Source organism: Boleophthalmus pectinirostris, unplaced genomic scaffold (genome assembly GCF_026225935.1).
Source record: "Boleophthalmus pectinirostris isolate CB_2022bp ecotype Guang Dong unplaced genomic scaffold, ASM2622593v1 HiC_scaffold_13, whole genome shotgun sequence".
Lineage (NCBI taxonomy): Eukaryota > Metazoa > Chordata > Actinopteri > Gobiiformes > Gobiidae > Boleophthalmus > Boleophthalmus pectinirostris.
Window position 1 is genome coordinate 27433440 of NW_026571036.1, and position 15735 is coordinate 27449174.

The 15735-nt window shown below is 37.3% G+C and overlaps 1 protein-coding gene across 1 annotated transcript in view; it reads right to left on the minus strand.

Moving 5' to 3' along the window:
• The window catches only part of LOC110154500 (kelch-like protein 29), a 798906-nt gene that overhangs the window by 339757 nt on the left and 443414 nt on the right, over positions 1 to 15735 (minus strand). The window contains exon 9 of the mRNA XM_055149662.1: positions 15277 to 15415. Within this exon, the coding sequence (XP_055005637.1) occupies positions 15277 to 15415 (139 nt within the window). The remainder of the gene's footprint in view (positions 1 to 15276; positions 15416 to 15735) is intronic.

Consider the following 15735-nt stretch of genomic DNA (forward strand, 5'->3'; position numbering starts at 1 on the left):
TTCAAGAGAACACAACTGTATGAAATATAATGTGTTCATTTTTCTTTTTAATCATGAGAACAATGAATGAACAATGAACAATGAAACAAAATATTATTATAAAAATTGATTTGGATCCATTTTGAATCAATTTGAGAATTGAACAGTGAAGTATCACGATATATCACTGAATCGATTTTTTTCTTACACTCCTACTCAGAACGCTTGTAAGAGTGTAAAATCACTTTCTGCCTAAGTCATCTCTTTGGCGGACCACATGAGAAAGAGGCCTCCGCTGACCACAAATGAAGCTCTTCTCTTTGAGTCATTTGTTTTAAATTATTATTACAACGTATATATGAATGGACATACAGTATATTATAGCCTCTTAGTGTTTTGGCGGTGAATTTCTTCGCGGCGCATCGACCTACATCGGCGTATCAGCTTTTTCAATCATCCACACAGTGCCGGATCAGATCTGTACTTATGAATTTGTTGGAGCTGGCGGCACCATATCGTTCCGTCTCTGGAGCTGTTTTCCATCGGATTAGTGTGAACGAACACTGCATCCACAACGAAAACGACTCGAATACGTACTAGTGTGGACGGCGCCTTAATGTGTTTGCACTGTTCTGAATGAATCATTTGTGTGCTTGGATGTTCATGTACTTGGCCCCTAAATGTAACATGTGGCCCCTTAATTCAAGAGTTTGACTGTTTTTCTCGTGTAAGAGCGTACAACATTTATTCCGTACATACTTAAACGCCGACAGAAGCAAAACCTCGCAGTGACGGTCCACACATAAATCAGAGCTTTCCACGTGACCCAGTTCGGGGGTAAATGCTTCATCCACCTTCCTACCAAAGCTGTTTTAGAATCCGACTGATAATTTATTCTAGAAGATCGAGATGCCTTCAGAAGAAAACGCCGTGTCTAAAAATGGGCCGTATTTGCAAGGCTGGCCCGGGCATAAATCAGTATTACACAAACAAACAAAGCTAATGCGCGAGCTTTGTCATTGTTTACAGTGTTTGTGGTGCGCGCCGCTCGCTATCCCGGACTCACTATTTCATCTTTGACAGAGAAAAAGTGTGAAAAAGTGAGAGAAAGTACATTTTGTGGAGTTAAAGCAGATAGTTTGAGCTGTTTAGTTCCATGAAGGTCAATGCAGTTATGTAAATGGGGTACCTTGCGTTCAGAATTCTTAAATATATTATGGAGTTGTAGATTATTTAAAAATCATATTATTATCAAGGGCACAGTTCTACGGCGATGTAATTTTCACTTTCACTTCGGTTTCACAAGTTCAAAGGACATTATTGTAAAAAAGATGATAAAAGATAGGCCAAAGATGGACTCAAATACTCTTAAAAAATGATGTAAAGCAGATTTTAACTGTTAAATTGTTGGACAAGTTTGAACATTAAAGGTGCACTGCGGAACATTTTTAGTGGAGGGTCCGCCACCTGCTCGTTTCCATGGAGACGTGATTGCTTTGTCTAGAATGTTCCACAGTATAGATAAAAAGACAAGAGACAAACGGGTTACCGCACTGTGATACATTACAGTTCAGATCTGTGGAGAGGCGCCCCATGCACAGAAGGAGTTATTGAATTTTCAAATTAAAGGTCCTATATTACACAAAAATGTCATGTTAGAATTAGTGCTGTCAAGCGATAAAAAAAAAAAAAAAAATTGAAAGATTAATTTATTATGATCTGTAATTAATTAATCTAATTCATCTCTTTTTTAATCTCACCTAAAAATTGCTGAGAAAAGCTTCAACTTGAGGTATTTTCATTTGAATTCATGATTACATTATTTTCATACAATCATTAACGTTTTTATATAAGTATCATCATTATTACTTTTACTAATCTGTATAAATAAACTCAACTTTACAACATATAAACATCAGCCCGTTTGACATTATGTGTTTAATGCAGCTTTGTGCATGTCTCACAGAAACAAAACTAAAAACCACATGACTAATTTGCATAAACTAAGCGGAGAAAAAAAAAACACTCTTGTGCGCTGATGCGGTTCAGCTTCTACTAAAGGACATGACTTAGTGGAATATAGATGTTGATGGTGAAGGTGAGTCTGTTCTGTGTTTGTGTCGTGATGTTTTCAGATCAGACATGTGCAGGTTTATCGCAGATGCGGCGAGAACGGGAATGAAAATTAGGCTACAATTCTTTGCGGGAGCGAGCGGAGCAGGACTGCACAGTGCGGGACTGTGTCCTAACAACACATAAAAACAGATTTTATAAAAAGGCAACTGGCACACAGGAAAGTTAGAGATTAAAAATAAGATTAACGCGATTAAAAAACATAACACGCTAAATATGACTGTAATTAATTCATCGCAATTAACGCGGTAATTTAACACCCCTAGTTAGAATACTTTTACCTCCTCAAAAACAGACCTAGAATTGGGTTTTGTTTCACTCACACGTTTTTATTATTAGTCTGTCTACATTTACAAAGCTCAAAATGCCCTGTTCCCCCTTGTGATGTCATGAAGTGGTAGTTAACAGCTCCTGAAATTGGCAACTCAAGGTCCTGAAAACATCCAAATTATTCTAGTGAAGGTGTACGGAGTTTAAAAACACAGTAGTCAGTGTTGGGAAAGTTCATTTTCTACATGAACTAGTTCAAAGTTCAGTTCACAAATTTCTAAATGAACTAGTTCATTCACAGTTCATAATTATTTATAGTTAATAGTAGGAATGTAACAATATCCAAATCTCTCAGTATGATATTTTCTCAATATACATCCCATGGTACGATATTTATTGCGATACTTTGTGGAGGCAAACAAACTGTGAATATGCTACTTTTTCCTCTTATAACACCTTGACAAGACTTAACAGTTATAAACACTTTTAAATTTTATTATTTCTTTGTCTAGTTTGCACTGAAATGGCGCAAAGGATCATGGTCTATGTAGTTCCCTGTTTTTTTAGATATTGCTGCACCATAACTCTTCATTTAAGCAAAGAGACTTTGTTTTATTGTGATGGTCCACGATATTATTGTGAGAACTTTGATGATACGATCAAACATACGACCATGATATTTTGGTTATTCTTACATCCCTAGTTAAAAGTTCATTCATAGTTACAAAAAATGAACTGGTTCATCCTTCTTTTTTTTCTTCAATACGTTGCTGCGATTGATTATTTTTCGGTATCATTGCCAAAGTTCAAATAGAACCACAGACAGCAATTATTTAATCAGTTTTAACAGTGAAATTATGTGTTAGTTTTCATCTTCATATCAAATGTTGTCGCCTTATCTAACGAGGGTTCACATGAGCATTTAGGGAACAGCATTTCCCCAGTGTTGCGTCCGTTCAGTCACATGAGGAGCAGCTGCAGCTTTCACCACTACAGTACATACTGCCATTGAGCTCTTTTAAATGTTCATATGACGATTCCTTGTTGCTCGTGCTACAGTGGCCTCCATGCTGCTTTTTTGTTTAGCCTTGTTTCGATGACGCGTGCGGCGATGCGACGCTGGTGGCGAGTGTTGTCGCCAGTTTGAATGTTTTTCCGTTAAATATTAAGAGCTCTTTGTAAAAATGTGTGAACGAAACAAAAAACACAACTCCAGGTCTGTTTGCGATGAGGAAACAACATCCCAACACTGATCAGAAAAGCGCGTAACATGAGCGTGTTTTGAATGTAGCGCGTCTCTTTCTCCGCTCTCGTGAATAGTCGTGGGTGTGTGTTTGCATAGTGAAATTCCCTGAGCTCTCTCCTCATGTCCTTGTCCTCTTCCTAATCCAAACACAAGTGTAATGAGTTTTCGGATGCTTTGTCTATCGCACAAATAAACCTGCTTCTAACTGCGGCCTCCAAGGACACCAGCGCCGGAGAGACCATCTGCACGTAATTACAACTTAAACCCAAAAATAATGTATGGATCATAAAGTCGTGTTTTGTTATGAAATATTGGCAGTGTGTCCTATTAAAATGAGAAGTGCGCAGTGGTCAGATTTTACGACGCCGCGCACACTCCAACATGGTCGACATTTGCAGGGTTTTTCTAATCAGTGTTAGAATGTTTCCTCGTCACAAAAAGACCTGGAGTTGTTTCGGGTTTTGTTTCATTCACACGTTTTAATTGAACACACAAATCCTGCAGATTTAGGCTGAGTTCTTTTCTCAAACAGAAAACACTCTTCAAAGTTGTGATGTCATGCGGTAATACAGGAAGTGCTCCACTGTGTTTTTAAACTCCACACACCTTCACTAGAAGCATTTGGATAATTTCAGACCTGGAATTGCCGAGCTCTACAAAACGAAAGGTAAAAGGAGCTGGAAATGTGAAAATTAACACTTCATGACATCACAAAGCATTTTCAGGCCCACAGAGAACCGTGCCGATCCGTACAATTTAATATAAAACATGTTCTCTTTGGTGTCTCTGAGAAAGATATACCTGCCAAAAAAATACATGTGTTGAACTTAATCCTAATCCTATCAAAGTTTCATATTCATTGCTGTAAATTTTCTAGTCAGAAACCCAAATTTGTTGTGTTTCAGTCCCTCTTGTCCTCTTATATAAATTCTCGGTAACACTTTATAATAACTACACCTTACTTAGCCTTAATAAACACGAACAAAGACTTAATTTACAATGAACAAAGACTTAATTATATAATGATTCACCCTTAGTAAATGCTTAATAAAGCATAATTTGTCTTCACTTTAGAAAAGCTCTCAAAAAGACTTAATTCAGGCAGCTATTATCTGTTAGTTATCATTGCATTGCATTATTAGTAAATCAGTCTCTCATAGTTTACTAATGATTAATAAATGCTCAAATGGTTAGTTCATGAGTAATTAAGTATGAAATAATTATGAGTAACTATTTACAGCACAGGCAAATTAAGTGCAAGTGCTAATTAAGGTAGTAATTAAATAGTTACTAAGCGTGAATCATTATTATTTAAATCTTTGTTCATTATTAATTAAGTCTTTGTTCATGCTTTATAATAACTACACCTTATTTAGCCTTAATAAAGTGTTACCAAATTCTCTAAATTATTGCACAAATCCCAAAGCCTTGAAGACAAAAGCAATTTGTACGGAATTTGAAAAATGAATGTATTTATTTGCTTTCCTACATTTGTGCATGTTATCGATATATCTATATATTTACACTGTGTATATGTGTTATTAATGAAAATGTTGTGTTATTGAGCCCATTACAATGTATATTTGAATTTTTTTTAAAAAGAGAACCGTGCCAATGCCAGTTCCCGCACCTAATCTCAAATGGGAAAATCATGGGAAAATCAGAACGTTTGGGACCTAAGTAAAACTTGTTTTTTCCAAGCGAACCGCGACGACACAGTAGACGTCAGCAGGTTCATCCAGGTCACACGCGGTAAAACAAACAAAGAAAATGTGTTGTCCAATGAAGCTCATTTGGTCTTCCGATAATCTATGTTATTGGGTTCTTTTTGCCAGTGAACAGCCGAAACTGTCAGGTATGAAAACAAACTGTTGGTCTGAAAAAAAAGAACCCAATAACATAAAGAAAAGTGTGTGTGGAATAAGGTGGGGATCTGTGGATGATGCATCACGGGTTCACTTAAACGGATTGAACGCGGGTCATTCTAAGCACTTAGTTCTTAGTGTAACTGGTGCAGGATCCGGCAGCAGCACCATTCTGGTCGGCCTGAAAACAGCTAAGGTACAACAAAGCACTTTGAGTTTTGGAGACGTCAACAGACTAATGATTAAAAAAAAAGGTGTCAAAGAAACAAAACACAACTCCAGGTCTGTTTTTGAGGAGCTAACAGTATAACATGACTTAAAGCTCACGAGAGTCAGTTTTGTATCATATAAGACCTTTAATCTGAAAATTTAACAATTCCTTCTTCCTTCCAATTATGGGCGCCTTTTCACAGATCTGAACTGTAATCTAGCGTAGTGCTGTAACCCGTTTGTCTCCCTTGTGATATATAAAGAGTTGCTCAAAATGTGTGAATGAAACAAAACACAACTCCAGGTCTGTTTTTGACGAGCTTACAACATTATAACATGACTTAAAGCTCACATTTTGGTAGAATCTGCGAAAAGAAATCTTAATCTTATACTACCTTATTTTTTTATACAGTATAACTTAAAGCAGGTGTGTCCAACCTTTTTTCATCAAGGGCCACATACCTAAACACAGATGAAGCAGAAGGTGAATTGAGGGCCATAGACTGGTGCTCAATACAGTGAATAATTGAAATATGTGCATGTTTAACAGATTAGAATGAGCCATCAGTCCTTTACTTGCACTAAGATAATCAAAGCCACACACTAAATATTAAATATTGGCTTTATCAAGGTAGAAAAAAAAAAAAAAACAAACGTGAAATAAAAAGTTAATTTTTCTTTGATGCAAGGTCAAGTTTGGGCCAATTCTCCTGGAAGCCTGAGGGCCAAGAAAAATCTGTCTGAGGGCCGCATTTAGCTCACGGGCCATAGTTTGGGTTTGGACATGCCTGACTTAAAGCCACAGAATGGTACTTTTTAGCCCATATATATATATATATATTTTTTTTTTTTTTTTCTTATTTTGGTTTGGTAATTTAGTTCATTTTTCTGTAAAACATGCGTCCTTCCTCATAGTGGGCTTGCATCTCCACAAACCTGACTCTTACTTCGCCTGGAATAGGGCCTTCTAGTTCCTGCTGGTTTCCATGGAGATGCTGTTATAATCTCCCACAGTATAGCATAAAACCCGTCTACCTCCATAAGAAATATGTTCCAAAATATGGTTTTAACTTTCTGTTTCCGTGGAATCGTGCAGATGACTTGCGACCTCCAAAAAGTTACACACTGTACCTTTAAATATCTTAAAATGAACTACAATTAATAAAAAACTACAACATACTGCATTTCTACATCTACCAATTTGACATTTTAACTGATTTTTAGGGGTAAATTTTGCATAAATGTTGCATAAAACATGGACTTATACCACACCAGGGCTACCATGGCAACCTCCTTACCAAAATTAAACTCCCCTTGGTTCAAATGCCCAGAATTTAGCCCCTGCTTTATCCTCCTTATTACAGCCGGGCTCATTTGTACGAGGCGCCCGGGCTGACACCACACAACTAGAAGGAACTAATGGTTTGAAGTCCACATCTAGAGGCTTTCTTTTTTTAACTCTTATGGTGAGTCTGGGGCTGGGGCCATAAATTAAAAGCCTGGAGCTCGCTTATTGCAAAAAAACATCCCCAAGAGGTAAAAAAGAAATGGAATTACAGGAGATAATCTGTCTGGATGGAGCTGAGGCTGGTTTAAAGAGAGAGGACGAGGACGAGGAGGGGACAGAATATTTAGAAGTCGATAAATCAGGGCATATAAGGTAAAAAAAAATAATAAATGTGTGGTTTAGGAATGCATTTTAGAGGCGCACTGTGTAACTTTTCGGCTGCGAGGTCCATCATCTGTTTGTTTTTATGGATATGTCACAGCTTTACCTTACATTTATTCAATTTCAGGAGGTTTTATAGCTCAAAAATACCTAGAAAAACAACATTCTGAGTGTGAGCGGGGTCGCCTCTCCACAGATCTGACCGGTAACTTGGTCCGGTTTGGTCTCCATGAAGATAGAAAGGTTTAATGCCATACTGTGGAACATTCCAGACAAAGGAATAACGTCTACATGGAGAAATTTGATAGATCCACCACTAGAAAAGTTACACAGTGCACCTCAAAACTGTGTTGCTGGCGTCTGCTGAACATTTCGAAGTGAATATATTTGGCAAATTGGGGAATATAAGGTCAGAATATAAAACACAAATAGATTAAATAAGAGAAAAAGGCATGAAATAAAAAAATAATAAAAATTGAGCCTTGAAAATCCCTCACTTCTTCCATGTTTTTAAAGGTGCACTCTGTAACTTGTCTCCTGGAGGGTCCGTCACCTGCTCGTTTCCGTGGAGATGTGCCTAGAATGTTCCACAGTAAGAACGCAAACTTATGAATCTCCATGGAAACGTGCAAGTCAAATTACAGGTTAGATCTGTGGAGAGGCGACCACACTCACAGTAAGAACAGATTTTTTAAAGATATTTTTGAGCAATAAATAACATTGAACAATTTAAAACAAAGTATTAAAAGGTGCACTATGTCACTTTTTGGGTCTTAGGGGTCCATCACCTGCTTATGAATCTCCATGGAGACGTACAAGCCTAATTACAGGTTAGATCTGTGGAGAGACGACCAAACTCAACAAAGTTTTTTTTTTTTTTTAAAGATATTTTGGAGCAATAAATAACAGTGAACAATTTAAACCAAACTATTAACGGTGCACTATGTCATTTTTTGGGGTCCAGCACATGGTCGTTTCTATGGATACATCATTGCTCTGCCTGGAATGTTCCACAGTGTGCCATTTAACAGCTCTACTTTACATTTATTCAATTACATGTGGTTTTAAAGCTCAAAAATACCTCGAAAAATAGACATTCTGACTGTGAGCGGGGTCGCCTCTCCACAGATCTGACCTGTAACTTTGTCTGATTTGATCTCCGTGAAAATAGAAAGCTTTAATACCATACAATGCACCTTTAACATCTCCATGGAGACAAATAGGCTGCAGATCCCTTCCAGAAAACTTAGAGTACACATTTAATACTATATATTTTTTGTATTTATCTCCTATATTTGTACATGGGGAAGTAGTGTTTAACTTTCAAACGCAAAGAACATCACCAGGAACCATTTAAACATTGCTTTAGCAGCAGGTGGTAGTTAAATATAGATTAAATAAACGATAATTAGTCAAACATATATTATTAATGTGGAGAATCTGTTTAATCATTAAAATAAATGATCCGATATTATGATATGAGCTTAGTTAACGTTAACAGCAGGAGATATTTAAATATATATCAGTTACAACAGCCTATGGATTTAAACAGAAAAAAAAAATGTATAAGGGTACTGAGAAAAATAAGTGAAGTTAAATGATCTGTGTTTGGAAAAATATCTAAATATCTGTTGCAAAAATACTACAATTATTAAGTAAATGTGATGAAATTTGTATTATATTATCGTTAAAGTTACAGAAGATGTTGACGCTTGCTGTGGGTTGAGAGTTTGAATCTTTTTGGAATGAATTTTGTTAACTGACAGCGCAAATCTTCGTAAAAAAGGTTAAAGATACGATGTTAAACACATTATACAAATTACACGCCCTTTAACGCGCAAACCTAGTATGTCTAATTTTGTGCTTTTTTTCCATGCCTCTGATGCAAGCTTTGATTTCTGTTGAGTAATTTGACACTTTAATCGGGAAGACATATTAATTAACTCATTTGCTGGAAAATAATGAAATCTATTATCACAAGGCTGTCACTTTATGTCGACACGAGATAATGTGTTAACGAGATAAAAAGACTATTACATTTGTTACAGGGATGTTAAAATGTTGCACGCTTTAAAAGGTCCACATCACGCTGTTTTTCTCATCTGTTCCAATGTAGTTTCTCTCATCACAAACAGACCTGGAGCTGCAGAGTTGGGGAGTATTCACATTCAAATTCAGATTCAAATTCAGATTCGCATTCAGTATTCGGATTCAAATTTGTGGATCGAGGTGTGCGGTAAGAATGTCCCAATGTTACGTCATCGAGAGAAAAGTTAAAAAGGGATCCACAAATGCAGACTTCACACACAAAGTCAAGCATTTATTTTCAGATCTTGAAAATAAATTTACAATCACACATTTATTTATATAAGTTTGTATTCTGTATTTGAATATTTATAAATGTATGTGTATTTATATATATTATTTTTTTATTTGTGTAAATCTTTTTGAGACATATTTCCATATGTTTTGTTTCATCTAACACACAAACCCTGCATATTTAGTTCTTGAGTTCTTCTCTCAAACAGAAAATATTCTGTTCCACCTTGTGATGTCATTTAATACAGGAAGTGCTCAATAGTGTTTTTAAACTCCATACACCTTCACTAGAATCATTTGATAATTTAGAATGTCTTTTATTGTCACTATACACATGTACAATCCACAATACACACATGCACAATGAGCACTTTTTTTTTTTTTTTTTTTTTTGTATGAAAAACACTCTATAAATAAAATTTGATTGACTGATTGAGATTAAAGGCAACTCACCCTCCTGTGCAGACATGCATGTGGGACACTTACAACAAAGTATAAAAAATAAAAAATAAACAATAGAGTAAATAAATAGGTACGGAAGTACTAGTACACGACAAAAAAAAAAAAAAAAAAAAAAAAAAAAAAAGGCTGGGAGAGCCAAGACTACAAAACTCACTGCACTGTATTAATTATTGCACTGTACTGAATATTGCACTTAATCAAAAATGTTGCACTATTTAATATTGTACTGTATCAAATATTGCACTTGGTTTAGATATTGCACAGTATTAAATATTGCACTCAGTTTAGATATTGCAGAGCATTAAATATTGCACTGTATTAAATATTGCACTTGGTTAAGATATTGCCCTGCATTCACTTTTGCACTGTATTAAATATTGCACTGGCTTGACTACCCTCTGAAGCTTAGCAGTTGCCAGTCTCTACTGAACTAAAGTTAACAGGAGCTGTTAACTTGAAAATGACATTTTCATGACATCACAAAGTGGAACAGAGTATTGTGAGCTTTGGAGATGTAAACAGACTAATAATAAAGTTACTTAAACATGTGTGAATGAAACAAACACAACTCCAGGTCTGTTTTTGAGGAGGACAAGCTCACAAGAGTCAACTTTACATAATATAGGACTTTAATGGCGCTTCGTGGATTGGAGCGTGTATGTACCGCTGACAGACAGGCTGACCAGCAGGGGGCCTACTCCTCACTACAAAGTCACGTCACATACAGCGGGCCTTGCCATTATCAAGGTCGTAGAGAATTGGCGGGTGATTCTTTATTCATGGGGAGAGGAGGAGGAGGAGACAGGGGGGAAGTCTACCTCTGATCTGTCTGTCTCTGTCCCCATATGCAAATCACCTCAACTTTCACCAACCAGTTAGTTACACTCTGAACTTCAACTTCATCTGGGCACGAGAGATGGGAGAACTACAGTGAGTATGGCCAGTAATAATGGACTGACTAGAATGTTTCATAGTATGGCATTAAACATACTTCTGTTTTGTTCAATTGCAGTTGTTTCAATGGTTAAAAAGACCTCAAAAACATGTATTCTTACAGTGATTGGGCTCGCCTCTCCATAGATTTGTTACAGCTATAATGAGTGTGTACAGAATATGAAGAATAATAATGGATTTTCTGGAATGTTTCATAGTGTGGCATTAAGTTTATCTCTCTTTTATGCATTTGCTGTTGTTTTGATGGTTAAAATGCCTTAAAAACATGTATTCTTACAGTGAGTGGGCTCGCCTCTCCACAGATATGTTACAGCTTTAGTGAGTGTGTAAATGAGGAATAATAATGGATTTTCTGGAATGTTTCATAATATGGCATTAAACATACTTCTCTTTTACTCTTGCTGTTGTTTTGATGGTTAAAAATACCTTTTAAAATATACAGAGAGTGTATATTTTTATTATAGCGATATAATATCGTCATGGACACAAGCTGGTAACTACAATCTACCAGAAAGTTACAAAGTGCACCTTTAAATAACTGCACTTACTCCCTAACCTGCAAGTTTGTGGTTCAATCCCAGTGCACATATTACTGCCACTGTGTCCAATGTTGTTCAGTTTTAAACTGAATGTTTTGCTCAATGAGTGAATTTAAATAATGCTTTAAAGAACCCATAATGAAAACTCCCACTTCATGACATCACAAGGTGGAACAGAGCATTTTGCTTTGGAGACATAGAAAGACTAATAATAAAGGATTATTCAAAAGTGTGAATGAAACAAAACACAAGTCCAGGTTTGTTTCTGATGACGTAACTATAGTTACAGCAAAAACTGCAGGGTTAAAATTTCAGGGTAAAATATTTCAGAGTTGTTTTTAACACAAAAAAGTGTTATTTGATCTATTTGAAAGTTAAATGGGGGTTTGAGTTGGGGTTATTAGCCAGAGTTTATATGGTTGAAGTGAATTCAACTTCTCTTAGTGTTAATTCAACTTCTCTTAGTGTTAATGTTGCTCCTCTCACCGACCACTTCAAACTCCCACAACAGAAGACCAGTTTGAACCAGTTTTGTTCAAAATTTTATCTTAAATCAACTAAAGAAAAGTGTAAAAATAAAACACCTATGTGTTGTTGAGCTAAATCAGGATAACCCTACAAAGTGTTATCCGTTTACTCTCAAAACATTAATATAACTCTCCATTAAACAGGAACTTTGGTCCAGAGTTACTTTATTAACTTTTCCAAAAATGTTCCGACGTTAACTCTAGAACAGATTGGACTCATATAAACCCTGAGAAAATGTTCAAATTGATTTTAATTTCAATTTTAACACTCCACTTTGTGTTGTGAATATTCTAACATGTCTTGGAGTAAATTTTGTGTAATATATGACCTTTAATGTTATTGTCTTGATTCTGTATTTTTATTTATTTTATTTTATGTTTTATTTTATTTTAAACGCCTAAAGAGGAATGCATGCAAATTAACTAGCAGCCAGAATCCTCTTTTAGCATTTGTATTTGTACTACACATAACAACTTGTGGTTTCATGATTTGATTGTTGTCTATTTTTCTATTTTTTTATTTCCTTTTTTGAAATATTTGAGCAGTTTGAGGAGTAAAGCTACATCGCTCAACCTTTTCTGTACAAACAAGACAAAAAAACAACAAAACAACCAACCACGGCACATTTGAAGGCGCTGTTTTTGAGCGGAAAATATTCGGCGGACAGCTCGACTAGAGGATGCTTTTGTGCGCCGTGTGTGTCGTGTGTGTGTGTCGTGTGTGTGTGTGTGTCGTGTGTGTGTGTCCTGTGTGTGTGTGCAGCCTGTCTAAACACGAGGGGGACTGAGGAGACTTCCCCCGGGGGAGCGAGGAGCGGCTGGTGGCTCTGGGGTCTTTTGTTTTTGTGTTTTGTTTTCACTTCAACCAAACGCGCACACAATATTATACACACATACACACACATAATCACTTACACACACACACACACAGCGGGGGGGAGAGAAATAGATACACATATTTACTCACACACACATTCGCACAAACATATTCAGCCTCAGTACTTGTGTAATGAAAAGGTACATTGCGTAACTTTTCTGGTGGAGGGTCCGTCAAATGCTTTTCTCCATGGAGATGTTATTACTTTGTCTAGAATGTTCCACAGTATGGCATTAAACCTTTCTATATTCCGGGAGATCAAATCAGGGCCAAGTTACAGGTCAGATCTGTGGAGAGGCGACCCCGCTCACAGTCAGAATGTTTGTTTTTCTAGGTGTTTTTGAGCTATAAAACCACCTGTATTTTCTCCTTCGAGTTTACATGGAAATAATAATTCCGAATTGAGGTTTACATGGAAAACACGTTAAATCGTCTTTATTTAATTCCGCTCAACGCCTGGGGTTGGGGAAGGGTTCTGATTGGACAGAGACACCAACGAATTTACGTCGACCGGAAGAAAACACACACTTCAGCTGCTACCGGCTTTTCTGTCATCTCGGTTTGTCGTTACTCCACGGACACAGACACGATTCAAACTTTTTCCGCAGTGGTTCCGATGATAATTGCGCAGCAGCTGGAGAATTCTCTCATCACGCTTTACATCTGTCGGCTGAGGAGGAGAAGGGAAGAGTGTCGGAGAAGGAGGAAGAAGACAAACTTGAGTCAACGGCCGCTCTGCCTCAGCCCACTCCCGCATCCTGCTCGCAAATCCAAAGAGACGCGGATGAAAGTCTGAAGCCAGGACTGGTGGAGCCGGATCATCTGAATCGCGTCAGAAGGGCGAAACAACGAACATGAACTGAACCACCAACATTATTTTTAACAAGAATAAACGTTTACATGATCTAAGAATACATAAATTTTGCTTTAAAACTGAATAAACCACCCACTTACATTGGAATTAAGTTTAATTCTGAATAATAATTTTCATTAGGAATTACCGTATTTTCCGGGCTATTAGACGCGCTCTTAAGCCTTCAACCCCATCAAAAAACCACTGCGCGCCCACAATCCAGAGCGCCCTATACACGAATCCACTCGGGTGTCACAGCACGACTTCAGTAAACTACAAAGCCGCAACACACACAGAGCAGACACACTCATCACTCCACACCGACGAGGAACGGAGGAACGAACCGAAAAAGCGAGCGCAATGTGCCACTTCTAGACACAACTGAACAACTGAGTCACCGCGAACACGCCGACAATCCAGCGGTCCCAGACAGCACCCTCCCTACACGCCACAACTGAACAAAGCCAAGAGTCACCGTGAACGCGCCAAACAAGTCCCACTGACCCATCCAACTGTTGTGTTTCCTTTAATGCGCCTTATAGTTTAAGTTTATTTGTGAAAAAAGTTCGAAAATAGACCATTCTACGACAGTGCGCCTTATAATCCTAAACGGAAAATACGGTACCCACTTTGGAATTAAGTTTAAGTGTTTACATGGTCTTTTTAAAGCGGAATTCATTTTTATTCAGAATTTTTTTCTTTTAAATTTGGGATTAAAACTCTTACGTAAATGTGGAAACTGTGGAACATTCCAGACAGAGTAGTGACGCATCAATAGAAATGAGCAGGCGACGGATCCCCAACCGAAAAGTTGCATAGTGCACCTTTTAAAAAACATAAATTAACGACCAGATTTGAGAAAGATTAAACTCTTACGCTTGAAATATGAAAATAAAATTTAAAAAAACATAAACACACACACATTCATCACTCAGGCTCGGGTTTGTGTGGAGCTATGACGTGTCCTTGGCGTCCCTGCGTTTTGTATAAAGTCATGAAACTCTACTCCGCTTTCGTCCGACAAAATGGAGATGTGGCTCGGATTGGCTCCTACATGAGGGGGAGAAATGCAATGACCTTTGACGGTTTTTTTTTTTTTGGTTTCGGGCTATGTTTCGTATTGTCGCTTTATCTCCAGATATACATTCAATATTTGAGCAGGAAGTAGAAAGGGATGGCTGCTGGCCTAGGAACCAAAGTCGTCACCACACCTGCAAGAGAGAAGAGGGGGAGGGTAAAAGAAGCAACACAAATGAGCCCTAAGAGGAAAACGAGATCGGATCAACGGCTGGAGCGAGGGAGAGGAGGAGGAGGAGAAAGAGGAGAGGAAGGAGAGGGAGAAAAAGAGGAGGAGGAGGTGGAGCGGAGCAAACCTTTTCACCAGGTCCTTGAAATACAAACTGCAGGAAGCTAGAACATTTTGGTGGACCTCAAATTCTTTGCCTTCAACAATTATTTTCAGGTCTGTAAATTCTTTCGATCTGCGTTGCTGGTTCAATTCTTTCAACATTTCTGGAGGAGAAGAAGAAGAAAAAAACAGGACAATTCCACATGTGGGGTTAGTGCCGTCGCCACAATATTTCGAATGTGCATTTTTAAAGCAAGAAGAAGAAGTGAGTCAGAAAACGTGTGAGAATAAAGAACAAAAGTACAATGTGATTATAATACATCTATATTCTACACACGCATGCAGACTGTATATAACTCTACTGTATATATGAACCAACTCAACTATTTAAATGAAAGGCATTTCAAGCATTTCAGGAGTGAATGTTGTGGAAAAGTACAATTCTTTTTGTTGATAAATTGAAAAAACAATATATTATACATAA